This window comes from Copadichromis virginalis, linkage group LG6, assembly GCF_057382275.1.
Source record: "Copadichromis virginalis isolate Kocher_CV1m ecotype Utaka linkage group LG6, C_Virginalis_male_GT1.1, whole genome shotgun sequence".
In the NCBI taxonomy this organism is placed as follows: domain Eukaryota; kingdom Metazoa; phylum Chordata; class Actinopteri; order Cichliformes; family Cichlidae; genus Copadichromis; species Copadichromis virginalis.
In genome coordinates, this window is record NC_140623.1 from 24,160,192 (window position 1) to 24,184,742 (window position 24,551).

At 40.2% G+C, this 24,551-nt stretch overlaps 1 protein-coding gene across 4 annotated transcripts in view; it reads left to right on the forward strand.

Annotated features, from left to right (window-relative positions):
* Window positions 1–24,551, forward strand: part of slit2 (slit homolog 2 (Drosophila)) — a 104,544-nt gene that overhangs the window by 72,999 nt on the left and 6,994 nt on the right. For 2 of the 4 annotated variants that reach the window (XM_085459353.1, XM_085459355.1), the window contains 18 exons: window positions 1,174–1,324; window positions 1,437–1,511; window positions 1,724–1,867; window positions 2,657–2,800; window positions 2,915–3,081; window positions 3,160–3,292; window positions 5,347–5,415; window positions 5,784–5,855; window positions 6,787–6,858; window positions 6,975–7,046; window positions 8,536–8,699; window positions 10,479–10,603; window positions 10,919–11,016; window positions 13,622–13,761; window positions 18,638–18,661; window positions 22,306–22,399; window positions 22,998–23,135; window positions 23,480–23,720. In XM_085459353.1, coding sequence (XP_085315479.1) covers window positions 1,174–1,324; window positions 1,437–1,511; window positions 1,724–1,867; window positions 2,657–2,800; window positions 2,915–3,081; window positions 3,160–3,292; window positions 5,347–5,415; window positions 5,784–5,855; window positions 6,787–6,858; window positions 6,975–7,046; window positions 8,536–8,699; window positions 10,479–10,603; window positions 10,919–11,016; window positions 13,622–13,761; window positions 18,638–18,661; window positions 22,306–22,399; window positions 22,998–23,135; window positions 23,480–23,720 — 2,123 coding nt within the window. The remainder of the gene's footprint in view (window positions 1–1,173; window positions 1,325–1,436; window positions 1,512–1,723; window positions 1,868–2,656; window positions 2,801–2,914; window positions 3,082–3,159; window positions 3,293–5,346; window positions 5,416–5,783; window positions 5,856–6,786; window positions 6,859–6,974; window positions 7,047–8,535; window positions 8,700–10,478; window positions 10,604–10,918; window positions 11,017–13,621; window positions 13,762–18,637; window positions 18,662–22,305; window positions 22,400–22,997; window positions 23,136–23,479; window positions 23,721–24,551) is intronic. The other 2 variants (XM_085459354.1, XM_085459356.1) reach the window with 1 other exon arrangement.

Below are 24,551 nucleotides of genomic sequence, written 5' to 3' on the forward strand. Positions count from 1 at the left end.
CTTGTTGTTCACCATCAACAACGATGCGACGAGAATAATAATTACAATTTACACTTTAGCGCACAATGGTTCATGTATTTTTATCTTGTTTATATACCTATGGGGTGTGTTGGAGTGTGTGTGTGTGTGTGTGTGTGTCTGTGTGTGTATTACCCAGAAGTCAGGGCTTCTCTTGCATTCCGTGCTGCTGTAACTCTCCTCCCACTCCTCCGTAACAGCTGCCCTGTTCCTGCTCTGCTTTCTGTGATGTAGATGTCTGTAGATGTTCCTCGAGCCTTTCCCTCTATTCCTGCAACTTTTTGAACACCTTGTCTGATATCCTCCTTCTTATCATTTTTCCTCTCTGTCCTCTCTATTCGCTGCAAATTACACATTTCCAGTATCAGGTGGCTTCTTCGTTCTTCTCTCCTCCTTTCTCCTCTCACTTCCTCTCCTATGCCTCTTTTCACGTTCATTCTCCCCTCAGCTCCTTTTCTCCCTTCCTCCTCTTCCTCCTCCTCCTGTCTCCTCTGTCCTTCCCACCCCTGTGTTCCAGCGGAGGAGCAGTCAGTCAGCAGGTTGTTCCTTTGTGCTTGATCTAACCATGTGGCTGCCAGGTTCCTATCGTGGAACATGGTTCTTTCAAGCACCATGGAACGGCCCTGCAAAACCCTACAGCATGGCGCAAGAGACAGCAAACTCCTGTCACTCCCTGCAAGAGTGTGTGTGTGTGTGCATGTGTGTGAGCTTGATTTAGAGCCTCAGTGTCTGTACAGTATGATAGATGACTACCTGTATGTGCATGAGCATTTTTCTGGTGAGATCTCAGCTTGTTTGTAGTCTGACAGGGAAGAAAACCTCCAATATCTTTGTTCTCGTGTGAGTGCATGTGCGTCTGTGTGTGTCTGTCTTGATCTTCACAGTCTGTGTAGCTTCCTGTTATTTTGATTCCTTTAAGGCTGCGAAGCACAATGCAGCATTTTGAGCCAAAGCTTATGGGGATTGTTGCAAATGATTGTAATCAGCTTTCTTTTCCTATGACGAACAAAAAAACAAAAAAAAAAGCAGCACAGCCCTTGAGCAGTGTCTCTAAATTCTGCTATTGTGCTGGTGTTTCTATCGGGACCCGTGCCAGTAAATGCTGGGGTTTGACTCTTGCACATTTAGTGACACTGCGGTTATGATTGTGACCAGGTAACGAGGATTACCGTAGTAAGCTAGGAGGCGACTGCTTTGCAGACCTGGCCTGCCCTGAAAAGTGTCGCTGCGAGGGCACCACCGTCGACTGCTCCAACCAGAAACTCACCAAAATACCTGATCACATTCCTCAATACACCACCGAGCTGTGAGTCACGCCGTGTTTGTCTGCTACAAAGTGCATCTATGTGTGGGATAGAAGAAACCTCAGAGCCTCTTTCTCTTTGTTTCTAACCACCTCTACTTTGCTCTGTTCTCAGGCGTCTGAACAACAATGAATTCAGTGTGCTCGAGGCGACGGGGATCTTCAAAAAGCTGCCTCAGCTGAGGAAGATGTGAGTCAGACATGTCTTTAATGTAACAAGGACGTAACGTCACGAAGTCACACTCGGGTCACACAGAGGAAAACTGCGACAGATGCGGATATAGAAATTAAAATGAACTATGTGTGTTTCTCTCTGTACACGTAACCCCCCACCCCCTCTTTACATCTTTCTTTTCTTGCTGCTCTCTTACTTTCCTTCCTCCTGCTTCCCGCTCTGTGTAGTAACCTGAGTAATAACCGTATCACTGACATAGAGGAGGGAACGTTTGAAGGAGCTTCAGGGGTCAATGAGCTGATTCTGACCTCCAACAGACTGGAGAACATACACCACCGCATGCTGAAGGGACTCAGTGGCCTCCGCACACTGTGGGTACACACACACCCACACACTCACACATATGCATATGTATTAAGTATGCCAGCAATATCCAAAGACGTTCCCACATACTGTGACACTGTCAAACACAGAATAATATGCGCATGCATAATTCACCAGGTAACACTGCATATTTAGGTTTATGTAATGAGCTTCAGTTAATAGGTAATACGATCCACATGAGGCTGTAAAGATGTTTATTAAGGCATATAATTTTACATTTTATCTACCTTGACAACAATCAAGGGCCCATGCCATTTTTTTCCAGGGGTCAGGGAATAAACCACCATTAACTGTTAATTAATATATAATAATTAAGACCCTAAGATCCTGAGGAAACCAATGCAGATTAGATTTTTTTTATAAAGTCAATAGTATCAGTCTTAATAAAGCAAAACTAAATGCTTATTCAATTTAATATGAGCCACTGGTTAAACTCAAAAAGTGCAACTGCATTGGTCTCATAAACAATTAGAGGAAGGTCAAGGCTTTTAGTGACATTCCTACACAGTTATAAAGTGTTAATAAGTGTTACTGTTTATGATCTTTAAGACGTATGTAGTGTTATGTACATATAATTTATAAGGAATTATGTGGGGATTTTTTTTAGTTATTAGCTATTAGTTAATCGCTATTAACTACTGCAAAGACCTGAAAATAAGGTGTTATCTCATTAGGGTATAAACATAAGTGTATATACTTAACTGTATATACATGTATACTACATACTTAACTGTAGCACAGGTTAATTCATTCACTTTTTTCCTGTGTGTGGGTAGCATGCTGAGGAGCAACCGCATCAGCTGTGTGAGCAACAGCAGCTTCGTGGGGTTGAGTTCGGTGCGTCTGCTGTCACTCTATGACAACCAGATTACCTCCATGAACCCCGGAGCCTTCGACACGCTGCACTCCCTGTCCACACTGTGAGTGTAAACAACACAACCCACAAATGTGACAAATATAAATGCAAAAAATAACAATAATAACAATAATAATAATGCTGAGCACCCTCATCACCTTACTTTCCTACTCTCCAGAAACCTTCTGGCTAATCCTTTTAACTGCAACTGTCACCTGGCTTGGCTTGGTGATTGGTTGAGAAGGAAACGCATCGTCACTGGTAACCCCCGCTGCCAGAGTCCTTACTTCCTGAAGGAGATCCCCATCCAGGATGTAGCTGTCCAGGACTTTGCCTGTGAAGATGGTGAGATGGAGAAAATAATAATGATATTACACGTCTCTCTAAAACAGCTTTTTTATCCCTAATCACTTTTACCATCAGGTAATGATGAGAACAGCTGCTCTCCGGTGCTGAGATGTCCAGCTGAGTGTTCCTGTCTGGACACCGTGGTCCGCTGCAGCAACAAAGGACTCACCACGCTGCCCAGAGGCCTCCCCAAAGAGACCACCGAACTGTGAGTTTATAGCAAACACACCCTTTAGTATAAAGCTTAACCAAACTCCACATTTTACAAGCTGCAATCATAAAGTTCCCTATTAAATGTGCCTGAAAACATAAAGAAACATAAATTATTTAAGATCAGGTCCAGACCACTTCCAGGGCTTTGAGATAATTGTTACTTTTAGTTTGGTCCCTTAACACTTTCCCTGCTAATGACAAAAGCAATCAGTGATTTCAGTTGTTGACTGCTTGCACTTCTACATCTTGTTCAGAGAACAAACATTCCACTCTGAGTCAAACTGACCCAACGCTCATTACAATTAGAGCTGAATCTCCAGCTGTGACCCACAGACTAAACAACGATTGGCAGTTGAAGAGTCCACAAACCAACAAAGCATCCTTTGCTTCGTTTTTAATAGATTCACACAGACAGTTAATCCACCAGGGTCAGGAACGTTTAGTGGATCTGATCTAAACAGTGGTTCGTGCCAGCGTGCAATCCTGCGCTGGTGCACTGTAGCTAATCCCAGACTGAATCTGTGATGCTAAGATCAGTTAAGGTCAGTGCTCCTTGGGGCCACGCCACCTGCTTCAGCACTCATTGTTCATCTTGTGGCTAAAGATAGCTTTTTATAGCTTTGGCTGTATGTCCAAGGTCTGCATCAGTCGTCTGATGCAATATCATGAGACACTTGATAAATTATCTCTGCAGTGAGACTGTGCAGATGTAGAGCTAGAATAGCAGTGTAATGGAGGATACAACGAGTGAGTCTGGCAAAGAAATGCTGTCCTCTCACACCCCAGAGGCTGTCCTGAGAAAAGTAAGGCCATAGCAGAGGTCAGAGTCAGAGTGGATTTCAGTAGTGCCCACAGAGAGCTCAAACTTATGGTGGATGGAGGAAGTTGAAGCCGTCTTTGACTTCAGAAAACCTCAGATTTATCACGCTATGCATCTGAATCAATCTCTTACCTCACTGGAGCTTGAAATGTTCATTCAGAAAGGTGGAAAACCACAGAAACACATGCTTATAGAGACACAGAGACACAGGAACTGTGAACTTAAAGAGAATTTTATTTCTCAGAAAGTCATCTGAAGACATTTGTGTTGTAATAATAATTTTGATTGGTATAGCTGTGTACCCATAATAATCAAAAACTATCCCTCATTTAATTTTGATTGTCTTTGTACCTTCCTGGATCACTTCCGCTTCTGATCTGACTATTAGCGATCGTGCTCCTGAGATTTTAAACCAGATCTCACACTTCCACAGAGTAAACATTAAATTCTGTTTCAGCCAAAAAAAATGCATATACAGTAGATGAAGATCATTAAGACGATCTTGAGCTGAGACTTTGACACAGAGAGTGTTTTTTTAGCTGAGGAGTCCACAGTCTCTAAGCCCCAAAGCAGCGCATCAGGTGAGGAACACAATCAGGTGGATGCTCCTCATTCTTCTGACGTTAGTGTACTTGAATTCATTCCAAAAAGTGAAAACTATTAAAACAGATTTATACTGGAACATCCTGAGTCATCCATTTAAAACTGTGGCACTTGCCAGCTTGCACCAGTATTCAGCCATGAAGCCTTGAGACCTAATTTTAATCAGTCCTGAAACTTTCTGATCACACTTGGTACATAAAGTCCTGCTCAACAAAAAATCCCTAATGATCAGAGTATTATAATCTTGAATTAAATATCAGACCGCAGCTTTAGTGGTATTTTTATTCATTCTACTGTGTCTCCTTTGGGGGACAAGGTTCTTCCAGTATTAACAAAGACTTAATTAATATGCTGGATTAATAGCACATTGTCACAAAGTGAGAGATAGGATCTCACCCGTGAATGTGTGTATGTCTGAGCGAGAGACGCCTGTGGGGATATTAAACTCCAGTGTTTATTATGGCTGCAGCAGTAATGACTGCTCACACTGGTTATGAGGAATTTCCCACATGGTTAACACTTCATTTTCTCCCTTCTCACTTTCTCCCTTTGTTTACCAATCCTCCTCCATATTACCCCCGTGTTCCCTCGTTCTTTGTCTCCCACGCTGTCTTTCTGACTCTCAGGTATTTGGATGGAAATCACTTCACTCAAGTTCCCGTGGAGCTCTCCAATTACAAACACTTAACGCTCATGTAAGTCTCACCCGTAGCACCTCAGTGGAGAGATATTGTATACTTTCACACAGATAATTAAATCCCACTTTGCCAAGTTTAGTACGGTTAACACACTTTTTTTTTAACGCAAAAAGAAAACACTGAAGGATTGGGATTTGGTCTGTGCTTCCTGCACTTTGCTTTTAATCACAACTAACAGACTGAACTCTGTGTTGAATCATTTTTGTGACTTTGTTTGGCCCTGATGTGGTGTGACAGTCTCGGTACGATAGACTAAAGGAGGAGCATTACAGAATCCATAGTCTGTGCACGCGTGTGGGTTTGTTCACGCATGTATGGACAGTGCTGCCTGTGTGGGTTTTATGTATCTGTTGTTTCCTTTCCAGTGATTTGAGTAACAACCAGATCAGCACGTTGTCCAACCACAGCCTCAGTAACATGTCCGAGCTGCTTACCCTGTGAGTCTGGCTTTACATATGCCTTTGTGGTGTGTGTGTGTGTGAGTGTTTGTTTTTAGGCGTAGTTGTGACTATGTGTGGACGAGAAGCTCATAAATGCTCAAGTAGAAGAAGGCCTCAAAAAAATCATAGCAGAAATCAAGAAAGGGTGACATGACCGCATGTGATTTTTAGCCAGTCCTAAGAGAGTCAGGGGAATCTCTGAAAGATTTTATTGCCACAAAATAACCATCGATGTCATAAAATACTGGCTTCACCTAAACTAGTCCAAAAATTCACTTTAGTCAGACAACGTATGTTTTAAAGTGCTACTTTATTACAACAACAAACTATAGTTAGAGTCTGGCTGAGAGCTCAACACCCTGCCCCACAAATATATTACATACAAAACTGGGGAACGATGAGTAAATATACAGATGGATGTTGGACTGGCGGAGGTGCTTAACAGCTGGCATCAACTCAGGGCAGCAGGGAGAGCAAAGATCCAGTGCAGCTGGAGATGCTGCCTTGAACTAGCTTGCAGCTTCACTTCATTTTTAATAATATATAAAGAATCATTTTGAAAAAATAAAACAGGAAAAGAGTGGAAGGCACTGGAGAAAACAGTACATGATATATACATCTGAGAGCAGTTTCTCCAGTTTATAGTCTGCGCACCAGTGTGATAAATGTTTTGTCTCTTAGTTGCTGTAAATAAAAGAAACAAAATACACATAAAAAAGGAAGAAAACTTGCACTCTGAGTGCTAGATCACTGCCTTGTGAGACCTGCATATGAATGAGTGTATTAAACTGTTCATGTTTGCTGCTTTGCCTGCTTATCTCAGTCAGAAGTAGGATTGTGTTCTGAATTGTCTTGCTGCATGCAAAGATTTCTTGGGGAAAAAAATCTGCCTTGTGTCCGCGCTAAAATGTTAATTCTGTCTGCAAAGAATTCTGAGCTACAACCGGCTGCGATGCATACCAGAGAGGGCGTTCGACGGACTTAAATCTCTCCGTTTGTTGTGAGTATCTGAACTTTCTGATCCTGGGAAATGTCCCAGAGAGTCAGATTAGTGCTGAAGTAATCATCGAATCGTTTTTTATTGTATCTCATCCTGTTTCAATCACGTTTTCTTAGGTCTCTTCACGGTAATGACATATCACTGATACCAGAAGGAGCCTTCAAAGACCTGGCATCGCTTTCCCACCTGTGAGTAACACGCAAACACAGAAACATCACTGGTCATGTGTCGCTGTGTGTTGGAAAAATCTGCCCTTTTTTTTCCCTTATAAAATAACAAATCAAAGAAATACATAATCATCGTGAATATATCTGTCCAGTAACAGCAGGGAGCTGAAAAACACAAACAGAACAAAACTTATAATTAAAGTTGTGACGCGTCGTCAGACAGGATGTTACCCGGCCATCTGCTCAGTGACCTCTATGAATGTCGACTGGAGGTCCTTTCTAGCATTGGGAAGATCGTTCGCTTTAATTTTGTGTGTTTTCCTTTACCATTTACAACAAAATATAACAAAGAAGTGGTTTATGCAGATGCCACATCCTTGTCCAGCTAACTGGTCATGCCATCAGTGATCACACAGGATTGTTTCTTGTAGCTGAGTAGCAGAGCGTCAGTGGTGATATGCGGTCACAGCTCAGAGGTTTACAAACAATTTTCACAATGAGCCAGGTATGCAATTTACACAAAGGTGGGCCTGAATGGCATAAATGTGTTTTTTATACGAGTATCTGTCTTTGTATGTTAAATGGACATTGTGTGGCTGTGTGATCACAACACTTTCAGAAACATTCAATAACAGAATCCATATTTTCCGGTCAGGTGAGATCCACATACTAACCACTTAGCAATCTAAATAGTAGTTATAAGAAGAATACAATGCACTGTGTTGTAATTTGGGGCAAATTACCAGGGATTTTCCCCCCTGGTAGTTAATGAATTTTCAGGGAAATCTGCTAAAATAATTAAATGCAAAACATAAAAAGCCCACTCCCACTGTGACGAGGACGCCCAGAGCAGAAGCAGAAAAATCAGAGAGTCATGATTATATATTCTAACGAGAAGTCCATGAAGCAGAAATATTTTGTTGAAAAGAAAACAAGCTGATGTAATTCAATGAGGTTTTGTTCTGCTTTACTTTATTTTACTGTTGTTTTCTTTGAGTGTTGCCTCGACAACGATCTCATGGCTGAAATGAACAAAAGAGAAAGACATACAGAGGAAGAGTGCGAGCACTGGGTATTGCTCTCATTTTTTAGTGCAGTATCAAAAAAACTAAGCAAGCTGCAGAAAAAGCACCGTGGTCATACAGGGTGCAGATGCCTGGTGAGTCTACGTGAGGAGCTCACAAGGATCAGCACCATGGAGAGTGCTTGTAACAGACAGTTCTAATACCCAAGGCTTTATATAAAATGATGGTGTAGCCACCATGATGTCGCCCCTTGGTTTTGTAGCTGAGGGTTGTGGTTGTTACCAGCTTGGGTTTTTGAAACCAGACGTGACAAGGAAAGGGTGGATCAGAGTGACAATCCAAACACCGCCACTCCCGAAAGCTTCATGGTCGACTTTATTTAACACCGAAATAAGTTGATCTAACAGTGACACTGTTACCACCATGATTCAAATGCTCCCAGTTATTTCTTCTGCTGTCTCACTTTTTGTCCAATCGGCTGGCAGGGCTCTGGGCGCCAACCCTCTGTACTGTGACTGTCACATGCAGTGGCTGTCAGACTGGGTGAAGAGCGGGTATAAGGAGCCTGGCATTGCTCGCTGTGCCGGGCCCGGCGACATGACGGACAAACTTCTACTGACCACACCCTCCAAGAAGTTCACTTGTACAGGTAAATGGACATATTGTAGTGCAGCAATACAATGCTTTCCAGGAGCTAGACAAAGAAACGACACAATACAGTTAAATCAGTGTCTGGTCTTGTGCTAGCAAACATACATACACTTGAGGAGAACTCCCAAAGGAGACCACAAGTTGCCAAAAATCAACAGCACTATGTATATATTACACTTACTGTGATATTGTTTTCACTGGGCAAAAACGTTAATGTTAATTTTAACATGTATATACTAACTCTATACGTTTCCTTGAGATTCTTGATGCTTGAAAAATGCTACTGTTAATCTTGAAACCTTATTCTATCACTTAACTTTGAACACAAGACTGAAATCTATTTTTGACCTAATCTGACTGACGCACTGTAGAAGTCCCCGGGCCTTGTGGTTTTCTGGTGCCAGGTAAAGTATCTTATAATGGTATTTTCTACTCAATCCCAGATTCTCCAGTTTGAGACAGTCCCGTCCCAGTTTTCCTCTCTGTTCAGTCAGAACCGCTCCGCTTCCCTTCCAACCCTCATGTTCTGACCAGCATTGTGTTCTTGTGTTTTCTGTACATGATATGGTTCTGCAAAGAAATGTCATCTTTCTCAAGCAATACTTGTAATATATGAGCAAGTGAAACCTCCTCGTGATAATACTAAACAACATAGTAAAAGTAACCAGACGCTTTCTTAGATACACCTTGCTAGTGCACAGTTGGACCCCTTTTACCTTCAGAAGTGCCTTGTTTCTTCGTGGCACAAATTCAGCAACGTGCTGGAAACATTCCTCTGAGACTTTGGTCCATATCGACATGATAGTATCACACAGTTGCTGCAGATTTATTGGGTGCACATCCATGATGAGAATCTTCCATTTTACCCAGATGTGCTCTGCTGGATTGAGATTTGGAGACTGTGAATTCATGAAACCAGTTTGAGATTAGTTGAGCTTTGGAAGCAGCCATCATCAGAAGATGGATACACTGTCGTCATAAAGGAATAGGCATGGTCATCAACAGTACTCAGGTAGGCTGTGGTGCTGAAAAGATTTTAAACACCAAAGTGTGCCAAGAAAATATCCTACACCACCAGCCTTAATTACTGATACAAGGAAGGATGGATCCATCCATTTACCCTAAAACCATAAACCTGGCTCCTGGTGTGGTCTTCTGCTGCCCTAGTCCATTTTCTTCAAGGTTCGACATGCTGTGCATTCAGAGATGCTATTTGAGAGGTTATTTGAGTTACTGCTGCCGTCCTATCAGCTTGAAGCAGTCTGACCATTCTCCTCTGATCTCAGGCATCAACAAGGCATCTTTGTCCAGAGAGCGTCAGCTCACTGAATCTTTTCTCTTCTTCGTTCCATCCTTTGTAAGCCATAGAAATGGCTGTTTGGGAAAGACTGAAGTATTCACATTCAAAGTGACTTAAATCACCTTTCTCTCCATTCTGATGTTTGATTTGAACTCAAGCAGGTCATCTTGACTGTGTCTATGCCCCTGGATTGAGTTGCACATGATTGGCTGATTAGATATTTGCCTTAACGAGTAATTGAACAGGTGTATCTAATAAAGTGACCAGTAAGTGTATATAGAATGCAGGGTAAAAATCACCATCCTTGTCTTCTGCAGAAAAAGTTGACATTTGAAGCTTTTGCAGCTGCCTAATAATGTACAGCCCTCTGTGTAAATCGAGTCAGTGTTCCTACTCTCCAATGTGCCAAATTTTATGCATTGTTAATCATCTCTCCTGTGTATATGTTTTATTTGTGTGGATTGGTGCACCATATAGGCCCAGTGGATATAAATATCCAGGCTAAGTGTGATCCCTGCCTGTCCAACCCCTGCAAGAACGACGGCACATGTGCCAATGACCCTGTGCACTACTACCGCTGCACCTGCCCTTATGGATTTAAGGTACACCCAGCATAGAAAGCAAAAGGAATCATATTCACCTGCTCTTTCAAAGCATCTTTTATAATCACTCACTGGTAGAAAAAAAAACACACCCATGAGACAACACTTCTTATCTTTCAAAACTCATGCAGAGTACAAACACATACAGACACGTAGAAAGATTATTCCTGCGTGAGCCAGATGAATACATCTGTGACCGAGTGTAGGGATAAGAGACAACACTTTCAAAGTCAACTGATGCAATAGGTGGAAATTTTAAGAAGCTTTTGTTGTTTGAGAGCGCTGAACATATGTGTGTTTGTGTTGTGCACGCAGGGCCAAAACTGCGACGAACCCATTCACGCCTGTATCAGTAACCCATGCCAGAACGGTGGAACCTGCCACCTGAAAGAAGGAGAAGGCAGCAACTTTTGGTGAGAGACATTCGAGATATTTTATCCAACCTGGTTAGTCTTGACCGTCAGTTTACCCGCAAGTTATGTTAAAGAGACATTTTCCTTAATTCACACACAAATATCCACCTGTTGTGTATCAGGAGGTACTACTCCACCTGTGAGGCTCTGGAGAGAGCTTTTTAAAGTGGACTCTGATGATGAAACTGGCTGGGACAAAAAAGAAAGCATTGCCGTGTTACATCTGAAAGATGTGAGCATTTACCTGATGGGGCGCATTGCATTATGGGAAATCCAAGAAAACGCATTAATGGATCAAACATTTTTTAAAGGAACTGCAATGTCAGAGCCTCACTTGCATCAGTTCTGACCTCTCTTTTGAACATTTCATACAATAGTATTCTAACTCCAGTATCTGTAGTCCTCTATGTGCTACAGGCCCCTCGGTGTACTCGGTGGTACTTAACTTTATACATTTTAAGTAGTGTTTTGTAAGGATTAGGGGGATAGAGCTAGAGGACATGTGCTCAAGGTGCTAAAGTAAAACTTCCTTTTCAGAATAACAGAACATTTATGGCTGTTTCATTCTTGGAAGATGATGGAGCTGAGCGAAAATACAAATAAACATCAATAACTGTGTTACCGCAAAGCATCTGTTCATAAAACCAACCATCCAGAACACCATACATCACCGATCAGATAGCAAGAGAGCACACGTGCAGGTAATCTGTGGTTTCTCAGCTGATTCCTCCATCAGTGATGCTGCACCGGTAATTAGAGGTGGTGATGAAGTTACGGGAGGCGAATGGCTCAGGAGACTGGTTCTTTTGTGTCTCCAGAGCAAAGTGGACAGACCCGCTGTGAGAACTTTCTTCATTAGTCTATTTAGTGTTAACTGTAGGGAAGCTAATGCCTGTTTGTGTGCTCGTTCCGAGCAGATCTTAACAACGTACGCAGATGATTTAAGAAACCCCAGCTCCTCCCGTTTGTCGTCCTCCATTTCTTTGCCCTCTCTCCGTATCCTCTGCTGCCGTTTCTTGTCCATTTATGTCCGTATTTCCATCGGTGTATGATTTCTTTTCCCTCTCCAGCACAGGGGGTGGAATATTCATCGTGAAGAGCTGTCGCCGACTATATAATGAGATATTAATCCACCCGAGTGTGTGCCGCATAAGAGCTCTTTATTAGACCCATAATATAGCGCTCTCAGTGTGTGTGTGTGTGTGTGTGTGTGTGTGTCATAGAGAGAGTGTTGTAATAAACCTGAGTAGTAGTTACAGAGTTGAGGCACGCTCACGTTAACAGAATAATGACTCTCTTCTGGGGATATGTAGATGGAGCTGACTCTGCCGTTATGAGCAGCATGCATGGATAGTGTGTGTGTAGGTGTGTTTGTTTATGTGTGTGTGTCTGTCTGTGTGTGTGTCAGTGAGGGGGTGGGGTGGGGACGGAGGGGATATTAAATATGTCTGATATTCACAGGTCCCCACATTCGTGCAATGTTTGCTATTAGAGCTGCAATGATTACTCAATAAAATTGTCCACCCACACAAAATTAGTTGCTGAATATATTGGCAATTATTCAGTAGTAATCAACTGCTTACAATCATCCCCACACTGGGCAGAAAATCCCTACCTGATGTCTGTTTGAGGCCACTGAGAGTATTGGCGAGAACAGCCGAACACGCCTGTGTATGAAGCTTGATAGTGTGTGCGATGGGACCTAAATTATATGTAAAATGTATTTATATACCCACGAGGGGCTGCTCTGAATAAAATCATGGGATGAAACTCCCAGCTGTGTGCTAATGCTGCCTCTGTGTCTCTGGTTATAGTTGATCAAATGCTGCAGCGTGAATACTGACAGGGACTAGAAAGAGAGCATATTCCTCCCATGTTAGCGTCGCTTCGTTGACTTCCTGTTAAATCCAGAATCAAATTTAAAATCTTTCTCATCACATTCAGGCCCCATCTTATCCTAAAGACTTCATAGTACCATATACCCTCAATAGAGCACTTCACTCTCAGGCTGCAGGCTTATTTGTAGTTTCAAGGGTGTTTAAAAATAGTTGAACCAGCTCCCAGTTTTGGATTCGAGAGACAGATATCCTCTCTACTTCTAAGATTAACCCTAAAACTTTGCCTTTTGATAAAGCTTATAGTTAGGGCTATATCAGGTGATCCCAAATCCTTCCTTATAGGCCTAGGATGCTGATGATGAGTGTTTTTTCTTCACTCACCTGTTTGAGCTCTCTAGGTTTGTATACACCACTTTGCATTGAATCATTAGTTATTCATCTCTGACTCTTTTCTACAGTTTTTTGTCCTGGCAAGCTAACAAGAAATTAAAGTTTAAGCACACCAATGCAACCTTTATTTTTTCAACAAAATTACTAAAATAATTATTTTTTTTATTTTCGGGATAATTTACCAAATATTTGCTCTCTTCATCTTATCATAGATGAAAAATCGATGGATTTCCCTTCTGTAAATCCTGTCTGTTGTTAATCTAATAAGGATGAATCAATAGTTACATTAATGTTAGAGCTCAGTGTAGTGTATGTGACCCTACAGGTGTTTATCCACCTATTTATGAGCGCTTGCATCTTTCCGTGTTTGATCTCAGGTGTGTGTGTCCGGAGGGCTTCGAAGGTGACGCGTGTGAGATCAACATTGACGACTGTGAAGATAACGACTGTGAGAATAACTCCACCTGCGTTGATGGAATCAACAACTACACATGCATGTGCTCACCAGAATACACAGGTAACAATCACGAACGAAGAAGGAGCCGATGTTGGAGGCTGGCATGTTTTCCCCGTTCTGTATTCCTATTTTATTTATTTCTTTAAACACAGAAATACAGGACTCTCCCTGATAATGCAGGGATCCTGTAGGTTTGTGTCATAGCCATCAGTTTTAGTTACTTCAGTGTTGTGTTCTTATTTTTTTTGCATGATGTCGGCCACTAAAATACTGCAGTACCCATAGAGACAGGCCACCATTACCACAGAGAAGAGGTGTGTCAGAGGAACAAATTAGAGCATCTGAAAACAAAGTACCATACAATATTATGCTTAGAGGCATGAATAACAGAATTTTGTGGCTCAGTGACTTGAAATTTCTTACCAAAGTGCACCTTGGGAGTCAATCAAAGTGTTACGCCACTCAGCCCGTAAAGAGTGAAAATCATTTCTGGCTTAAATTTTGAAAATCCTGCCTTCAAGAGTTGCAAAATGAGACAAATCAGTGGCTGCTTAAAATACGCTGACCCCTTTTATGTGTTCACAATGGACCACGCACCCGCACAGGCATCAACATCAACTTCTTTGTCAAACTGACCCAAATTTTAATCTGAGCTTGGAAAGAAAAGCGTCTGGACTTCTTTAAGTTTCTTGAAGACGTTTCACCTTTCATCCATCTCTGAACAGAGGGGGTATCTTACGATACCAATTGTCTGCCATCTATAATCCAGTTTTGAGATCCCTTACCAGACACCTTAACCTTGGATGGTACTGGAGCCATTTTTCATCCACAGCGTTTTTTAATATTTGGCCATTTTCACTGTGTTGAATAGAATATAGCCAAACCTTCCAACCCTTTTTTTTTTTCTTTTTTCTTTAGAATTGCAGTCTCCGTTTATTAGATTAGCTTAAAGTGGCTAAGCTACAAACCGGCATACACATGACGCGCTAGAGCCATAAATTGCCCCATTGAAACCCATTATAAACGCTATTTTTCACTGCACAATTATTACCATTAACGTAGTGGCGATGGCTTAAGTTTCGTTTTCGTTCTGTAGTCAGGACCTTAGAATTGTAATTTTTTTTATTTGGCCACCGGGTGGCGCCCTTGCTTCACATTTGACCCCTGCTGGAAAACAGCGGGCTGCTTAGACAGACCTGCGGAAAATGAAGCCTGATTCCCGGCGTGCAGCAGCGGCTTCGCCCGCTGATCGGGCGGGACCATTTTTTGGTCCCCAGGTTGGCGAGAGGGTGCATTTTTTTTTCAATCAACAGGAAATGACGTATTTGTTGTCACGTGGTATCGGCGTGTGTGCTGGAGAAAGGACTCCGACCCAACATGCCCCCGGTGATGGTAGAGAGTTACACCGGAATAAGGCACTGCTTTCGGCTTAACGTAGCAGGGCTGGCCGCCTGGAGACTATTTTCTGCTCTTGCGAAAAAAAAACCCAAGTCGATCGAAATTAATGTTAGTGCCATTCTTTGGACCATCTAAAGGCCTAATTAAAAGTACAATAAAATATAACTTTCAAATGTATTTTATGGAAAATATTTCATTTTTTCGTTTTTTTCGCCAAAAAAGCCGTGCGCTCATGTGACAAAACTGGGATATAAAGGGTTAAAATCCGCGAAATATAATTAAAACTTTATATGAATATTTCAGGGAGAAGTAGTTTTAAAAGTCTGACCAATTTAAAGTGAAAAAAAAATATGAATATATAATTTTTTTATAGCACCTTTTGGGGAATTGTCCTTATTCATAAAGGTGGATGCATTTTTTTAAATGTGCTCCTGCAAAAAAAATAACGGCAGGTCAAAATGTATGTTGGTGCCAATCTTTGAACCATCTAAAGGCCTAATTAAAAGTACAATAAAATATAACTTTCAAATTTATTTTATGGAAAATATTTCATTTTTTCATTTTTTTCGCCAAAAAAAGCCGTGCGCTCATGTGACAAAACCGGGATATAGAGGGTTAAAATCCGCGAAATATAATTAAAACTTTATATGAATATTTCAGGGAGAAGTAGTTTTAAAAGTCTGACCAATTTAAAGTGAAAAAAAAATATGAATATATAATTTTTTTATAGCACCTTTTGGGGAATTGTCCTTATTCATAAAGGTGGATGCATTTTTTTAAATGTGCTCCTGCAAAAAAAATAACGGCAGGTCAAAATGTATGTTGGTGCCAATCTTTGAACCATCTAAAGGCCTAATTAAAAGTACAATAAAATATAACTTTCAAATTTATTTTATGGAAAATATTTCATTTTTTCATTTTTTTCGCCAAAAAAAGCCGTGCGCTCATGTGACAAAACCGGGATATAGAGGGTTAAAATCCGCGAAATATAATTAAAACTTTATATGAATATTTCAGGGAGAAGTAGTTTTAAAAGTCTGACCAATTTAAAGTGAAAAAAAAATATGAATATATAATTTTTTTATAGCACCTTTTGGGGAATTGTCCTTATTCATAAAGGTGGATGCATTTTTTTAAATGTGCTCCTGCAAAAAAAATAACGGCAGGTCAAAATGTATGTTGGTGCCAATCTTTGAACCATCTAAAGGCCTAATTAAAAGTACAATAAAATATAACTTTCAAATTTATTTTATGGAAAATATTTCATTTTTTCATTTTTTTCGCCAAAAAAAGCCGTGCGCTCATGTGACAAAACCGGGATATAGAGGGTTAAAATCCGCGAAATATAATTAAAACTTTATATGAATATTTCAGGGAGAAGTAGTTTTAAAAGTCTGACCAATTTAAAGTGAAAAAAAAATATGAATATATAATTTTTTTATAGCACCTTTTGGGGAATTGTCCTTATTCATAAAGGTGGATGCATTTTTTTAAATGTGCTCCTGCAAAAAAAATAACGGCAGGTCAAAATGTATGTTGGTGCCAATCTTTGAACCATCTAAAGGCCTAATTAAAAGTACAATAAAATATAACTTTCAAATTTATTTTATGGAAAATATTTCATTTTTTCATTTTTTTCGCCAAAAAAAGCCGTGCGCTCATGTGACAAAACCGGGATATAGAGGGTTAAAATCCGCGAAATATAATTAAAACTTTATATGAATATTTCAGGGAGAAGTAGTTTTAAAAGTCTGACCAATTTAAAGTGAAAAAAAAATATGAATATATAATTTTTTTATAGCACCTTTTGGGGAATTGTCCTTATTCATAAAGGTGGATGCATTTTTTTAAATGTGCTCCTGCAAAAAAAATAACGGCAGGTCAAAATGTATGTTGGTGCCAATCTTTGAACCATCTAAAGGCCTAATTAAAAGTACAATAAAATATAACTTTCAAATTTATTTTATGGAAAATATTTCATTTTTTCATTTTTTTCGCCAAAAAAAGCCGTGCGCTCATGTGACAAAACCGGGATATAGAGGGTTAAAATCCGCGAAATATAATTAAAACTTTAGATGTATATTTCAAGGAGAAGTAGGTCTAAAAGATTGGCTAATTTAAAGTGGAAAAAAAATATTAATGTATAATCTTTTTATAGCACTTTTTATGGCGTGGTCGATTTTTGGCTCTAGGACCTCATAAGGGGTACTTTTTCTAAGACCATCCAAGGTTAACATCCACTCACATCTTGGGTTATTTGTTCTCAGCAAGCCACATAACAGGTTGGGGCAAGGTCTCACAATGAGTTCACCCGAAACCTTGGCTGATTGTGACCCACACCCATTTTCACACCTTGGCTTGAGTAATTAGGCAGAGGATCAATAGGGGGTCCATGACCTTCTTAGGAACACCCCCACTAGGGCTGGGACTCTCCACCAGTTGCTCTTAGAACTGAAGAAGCTTCTTGGATGAGAGGTGAAACTTCTTCAAGGAAACTTAAAGAAGAAGACTCTTTTCTTTCCGAGCTCCTTAGACTACAATGACATCCACTCTGTACAGCAGGGACACAAGTCCTCAGGTTAGAACAAGAAGAGTGTCCCATTCATTTTCTGCCACTTATCCAATTCAGGGTCACAAGAAGGCTGGAGCCTATCCCAGCTGTCAGAGGGCAAGAGGCAGGGTACACCCTGGACCAGCTGACACTCAGCTCCAGAGCTAATACATAAAGACAGACAACCAGTCACATCTATGTGCAATTTAAAATCACCAATCCTCCCACAGTCCATGTCTTTGGACTGTGGGGAGAAGCCAGAATACTCGGAGAGAACCCAGGCAGACATGGAGAACATGCTAACTCTGCACAGAGTTGTGAGGCAATGTGGTAACCATCACACCGCCATGTCAACCTTTCAGCTGTTCCATTTTCACAAGGCTCTGGGTGTGTTTGATTTGGAAGAGTTTTACACTCTGACTGAAATGGAACTAGCAACCTTTTGCCTACCCAGCAAATGTGTCGACCACTACATTATGGAGCGACCTCGGTCACTTGGATGGAAAGATTAGCCAAATTTAAATCAGAAAGGTTTTTTGACCTATTTTCATTGGAAGGGTTGCCTGAGTTTTATGGCTGCAACTTGATTCAATCAAAAACCTTTACTTTTGATTTTTTTTACCAAACTGAAAGTTTCTTTTCTCTCCTTTATCGCCTTACTAACACTGACATTATCCAAACTGTAGACGTATAGAAGCTGTCTAGAAAATGGAAAACAAACTCTTTATTCCAGAAATAGTCAGCATGAATATATCTCCCACAAAAAGTCTTCTATCATTACAGAGAGGTCACAAAAGATAAATGTTTTATCTGACTAACGCTGATCTGTTGCTACTTGTTTGTCTGCATTTGCACTGTGCTAATCATCTCTGAGTGCTAACTTATGTGGCGGTGTTCTCTCTCTGTCTTTCTGTGTTTTGCTGTCCTGTGTCTTTTCTCCCATCTTGCTCTGCTTTCTATCATCTGTCATCTTTTTTGTGGTTGCAGCTGCTACCAATGAGGTGGAGAGAGGTTAGTCTGTTCTTCTCTCTGTCCTTTCTGTCCCTCTCTCCTTCCTAACTTCCCTCATTTCCTGTGCTTTATCCACGGGAATGCTACAGATTCACCATACTGTATGCAGTCGTGCTCCGTGTTAGCAGTGCATGTCTTTGATGTATAAAAAGACCACTCTCAGATTTCTGTGGTTATACTGCTTGCTGCTTCACGCATACATGTGATGACCATTCCAGGTGAATGAGCTGAAATTAGAGGAACTGGCAATAATCTATATTTTTAGAAAGTAGAAATCCCATTAAAATACCCAAACTTACTAACATCTAGACTGCATTTATTCCATCCACTCCTCCAGAACAATCAAAATATATATTTTCAGTTTTAAAAGAAGGCTAATTTTCTAAACAGTCACACATTGTACTTATTATCCAGATTTACTTAAATGGTGCATTTGGTGCCGACTATTTTCAGCGGAACGTTTGGGGGTCCTGTGAGTATTTGTTTGATTGTACGATAGACTGAAATAGACTCAAACGTGCGTGTTTAATGCTTTTAAAGCTGTTTGGTTGAACAATGGAGGCTTTTGGTATTGAAGGAGTTATATTAAGAGCCATTTGAGTTTGTTTGAGTCTTTTTTGGACCATAACAAAAACATACTGAGTTACATCTTATCTTTTTAATAAAGGTCATTTTAATGTTCCACACCTAGGAATGAAAGTCTGGGACAATAAGCCAGTCTGCTTTCTGAAACGTAAATATCTAAAGTGGTATGTAAAAGTCCTGGGCTACCACTCATTTCTTTATGTTTATATAAAACAAGAGAAAGGTGCAGAGATTTATTAAAACAGGCACCAACAGAACTTAGAATACAGACTGTTGTACCTCTTTCCTGATCTCCTCTGTACCTACTGACAAAGATTTTAACCAAAAATTTCAAATTTGGGTTTGCTTTTGTTGGTGGACCTGCACCTTTTCATGCCTGTCAGAGTGTGTCGTCTTTGGCATTTTTCGTAGACTATAATGTCAGTGTGTTTTGTGACAGTCTGTTAGTAACAAAAGCCTAAATATAAAGTTTAAAACTGGTTCTTTGTGTGATAGAACACACATAGGTAACTCGAGTTAGGTGCTTTTTTATGCTTGAATAATCCAGAGGTCAGTATAAATTGTATAATAAACTGAAAAACAAAAACATTTCTGAATGAAAACAAGTGGACAGCGTCCAAAGGATGATTTCAGAAAGCCCGGAGAATTAAAAACACTTTGGAAACAAAAATTACTTCTGGCTTCAGAAACTCTGGCTGCTGGAAGCAAAATGTGAAGAAATGATGGGTGACTCAAGACTTTTGCACAGTATTGTACTGTACATTAACCACCCAAAGTTCCTTTTTAAGGAACTAAAAACTTCCTTTCAGGCTTATGGTTTGCATGCATTTCAACCACAGTGTAATGATTTCTAAAAATTAAACAAACTGGTCCCCTGGTGTATGAAAAAGATATTTTAACACATAAAACTATGTTATACTGCCACTGCACCATCTGCTCTATTAATTCCTTTGCAGCTTTCTTAATGTGAACAAAAAACAAACAGTTTATACAGCTCTAAATGTTTAAATTGCCTGAAATAAAACGTGGTGAGTATTTTGCCACTGAGTAATGTTTGGCTCAAGGTTCATTTCTACACATACGACAGGACCTTTGAGGCTTCTCTGGAGCTCATTTCACATCCTAAAAAGTCGTGGGGGGAATAGACCAATATTTATCACATCTAGATTGTGATATTGTGACAAAAACTCACATGTAAATAAGAAGCCATCAAAGTAAACAAGCAAGTACTCACAGTCTTTTAACAGCTCTCTTACAGTTTTTTACAGACGCTAGGACACATTTCTCAATACTTAGGTCACTTTTGCAAAACTCTTCACACATTTCTCCTAACTGACCCTCAGCCTGGCAAAGCAGTTCATTTCACATTCAAAATGCACTACAACTACCAAAACACTTCATTCAGGTCTCAAATGAACACATTCCTCCAGAACACTAGCAAAGGTTGACAGCCGACAAACACACTTTGTCACCCACAAAACAATGACCTAAAAAACACTAACAACATGTAGCATTACACAGTGTTTTCCTGTGTAAAACAAGGACACATCTCTGTTTATAATTTCAATATATGTTACTGGAATGAATCAGACATCATGTATTTATGTTTATGTATTTTTAGTTTTTTGCACTAAGTAATCCCAAAATACAAGAATTTGTATACACACCATCCACTGATACACATACAATAGTAATGCTAATCTACTCGGTCTTCCCTATTTGGCCACAGGTTCTCATCCACATCACATCTTATGTCATCTAGGGTAATACACCTAGGAAATAATCTTCTGGCATGCCAGAATTGAAGGAGTTGAAAAATTGAAGGAGTAACAACTGTGTAGATGTTCATCTACAATGAGAATCAGCTGTGGCTGGTTAAACTGCATTGTTAGATTTAAAATATGTTTCAATAAAATATTGTTGTTGAATTTTGCTGTCTTTTCAAGTTTTGCATTGTGTTATTGTTTTGACCATGAGTTTAACAGTTTTGAAAACAGTATGTAAGCACATGCAAAATGTCCTGTACGTACAAAGATTTTTGGCAGTTGTTGTGTCTGAGTGAGAAGATGATTCATGAAATTTGAGAGATGTAGTCATTGAATGCATTTTGTGCCAAAACAATGATAACTGGTCCTCAGTTTAGCCCACATAGACTTCTGTTGTGCTCACTGTGTGAGGAGTTTTGCAAACGTGACCTAAGTATTGAGAAATGTGTCCTAGTGTCTGTAAAAAACTGTAATGACAGCTTTTCTTTTAAAGCCATTATGCTTTTCTGTCATACCGAACTGTTTGGAAAGGGGGAGAGATAATCCTAATATGATCATCTCAGTCAGACAGCTCTGTCTTTGAGTGCAGAATCCCCACCCACCTGCTGTTTGGGATGGTCAGCCAATCAGCAGGCTCAAAGGGAGGCTGGCCTTAAATTGAGAAGAGCTAAATTTACATATTTCAGACAGTAGGTAAACTAAGTGGTTGCACCAAAAACATGTATCAGATGAATAACTATTGTTACTGAAATGTGAATTATTAAAAAACAACATTTTATATGCATTAAGCAAGTCTGACTGCTTTTAAGTCCGTGAGCGAAAGAAATCACTGTCTAAATGAAGGGCTTAAAAGCACAAACATCTCCTGCTGTTTCACGCTTATACTTATTAATCCCTAGAGGGTTGTGTAATTATTCCCAGCGTGGACTTCAGGAGTCAAGGAAACTGGTTTATTCCCTCATCAGTGATTCATTTGGAGTTCAGAGTTTCAGGAAGATCAGGATACTCTCTGGAGCATCAAGATTCCCAGCACTGAAATCATTTATCGGACCACTGTGTTGATTCTGGCCACAAGAGAGTCATCCATCATGAGACCAAGCACCCATTCAACTGACACACAAACACACACAAAGAAAAAAACAAACCACAACGAAGTTAAAATATTGATGTGTTTTATGTTTTCATTTCACTTTATCGTTAATACTGTGCAAAGAATTTAAAAAGTGATGAGGTGTGTGTGTGTGTGTGTGTGTGTGTGTGTGTGTGTGTGTGTGTGTGTGTGTGTGTTCCTAGGGGAGCTGTGTGAAGAGAAACTGGACTTCTGTGCCCCAGAGCTGAACCCATGTCAGCACGACTCAAAGTGCATTTTGATTCCTCAGGGATACAAGTGAGTAGACTGGAAACACGCACATGCACGCACGCACACGCACGCACACGTACGCACACACACTCCTGTATAAACTAATATGCAGATATTAGAGTATGCAAGTAGTGGTTCTTGATTCTCTCCTGCATGATTTGAATACTTATATTTTTCACACAGAAATAATTGAGTTCCAGATTTTTCCCAGCAGAGAAATGGTGTGTGTGTGTGTGTTTGCATGTGTGGATGGGAGGTGTTGGGAATGTGATTTTGGCTCCCTAGTAAGGTTCCCTGGCGAGATTTTATCTGTACTTTTACTCCCTTGCTCCCTTGCTTGTGTGCGCTGTGGTCAGTGTAATTACGTCTGGATGTGCTCTGTGAGGCAGTTTGACATCATGTAAAAATTAGATTAGTTTGTGTTCTCTAGGATTTGTGGACTGTCTGGGTCACGAAGCAATTGACATGTTTTCTTTTTATTGTTAAGGAAATCTTCCACATGCAATTAGAGCAAATCTAACCACAGGCAGCCACAAAGAACAGCTGTATCCCTGCGAGTCCAGTAACAACAAGCATTTCTGTGTGTGTGTGTGTGTGTGTGTGTGTGTGTGTGTGTTCATTTTAGGTGTGAGTGCATTCCAGGATACATCGGCGAGCACTGTGAGCTGGATTATGACGACTGTGAAGAGAATAAGTGTCAGAATGGCGGTCAGTGCATCGATGCCGTCAATGGATACACCTGCATCTGTCCAGAAGGGTACAGGTGAGCTGCGCACCACAGAGGAAGTCACACATGCCAACAGTTTTTGATATATGAGGAGCTCCCCCTGGTGTGTATTGTCAGTTATTGAGATCAACATACTATTTTTCTCAAGGTCCCTGGAGTAGTAGTACAGTGTGGTATTTTTTGGACTTTGGATTTGTCTAACTTTCACATTTGAAATGATGAAAAATCCAACTGTAACTGAAAGCACCGAAGAAGTATGTTTTTAAGCTTGTATGTTCTAGCAGCCGTACCACAAACTGATAATAATTATAAAAGGAACAAATAAAGGGAATGATCTGGACTCTTACGGTATTCCACGTGTGTTACAATGTGCGTTTCAGTGGGTTATTCTGCGAGTTCTCTCCTCCGATGGTCCTTCCTCGCACCAGCCCCTGTGACAACCACGAGTGCCTCAACGGGGCACAGTGCGTCATTGTGGGATCAGACCCCCGCTGCCAGTGTCTCCACGGCTACGAGGGAGAGCGCTGTGAGACTCTCGCCAGTGTCAACTTCGTCAACCGCGAGTCGTACCTGCAGCTGCCCTCCAGTCTCCTCTCACCACAGACCAACATCAGCCTGCAGGTGACCTTCTTTAAATTAAATGCAGCTCTGCACTTTTGCTTCGTTTCATTTCAGGTTAAATATTTTTGAAATTTTTGAAATGAAAATGTTTCCAAACTTTTTTTGAGCTTGTGACCCCTCAGAGTAAACAGAGTCACCGGTCAGTTTTACCAAAAAAAACCAGCACACAACAACACACTTAAATAATTTATATTTAAAATGATCTACTATTTTCTTAAAAACAACAAAAAAAAAAACAGCTTTTGTAATGAAGTCTTTTTTATCTCAAAGCTTTAATGTAGTAACTCTAACTTCTGAGAAAATAACTTGAAATTTTGAGTTATTCAGTCACATTTCAACACAATAGCTCAAGATTTTGATTACGTTCTGCTTTTTCACAAACAAGCTTCATCTCAAATCATGAAATTTAAAAGAAAGGCCCCACCTGACCATCACAGATTTGCTTACAGCTCTTATGACTGGTTTTCTTAAATAAACAAATAATAACAGTTTCATACTGGAAAAATGAGTCTGTGTGTCTATATACCTGTGAATCCATTCATCTGATTGGCACTGTTTTAAAGAATGTTGCATGCCTTGAATATGCAAAGCTGTAAACTAAAAATCAGTCCCCTACCTGTGAACGTTTGGTTTCTACAGACATCCAAATATTTTAGAGACTTCGAGCATCTGTAATTTTGTGTTAACTTGAGCTACACTCCTGAGAGTCCATATTCATAAAGTTATAGTACCAGATCTTTATTCCAAAAAAAACAGAAAATATTGCTGGAAAATATCTAAAAGCACCTCTCTCTTCCTTCATCCCTTAATTATTTATTTATTGAGAAAACT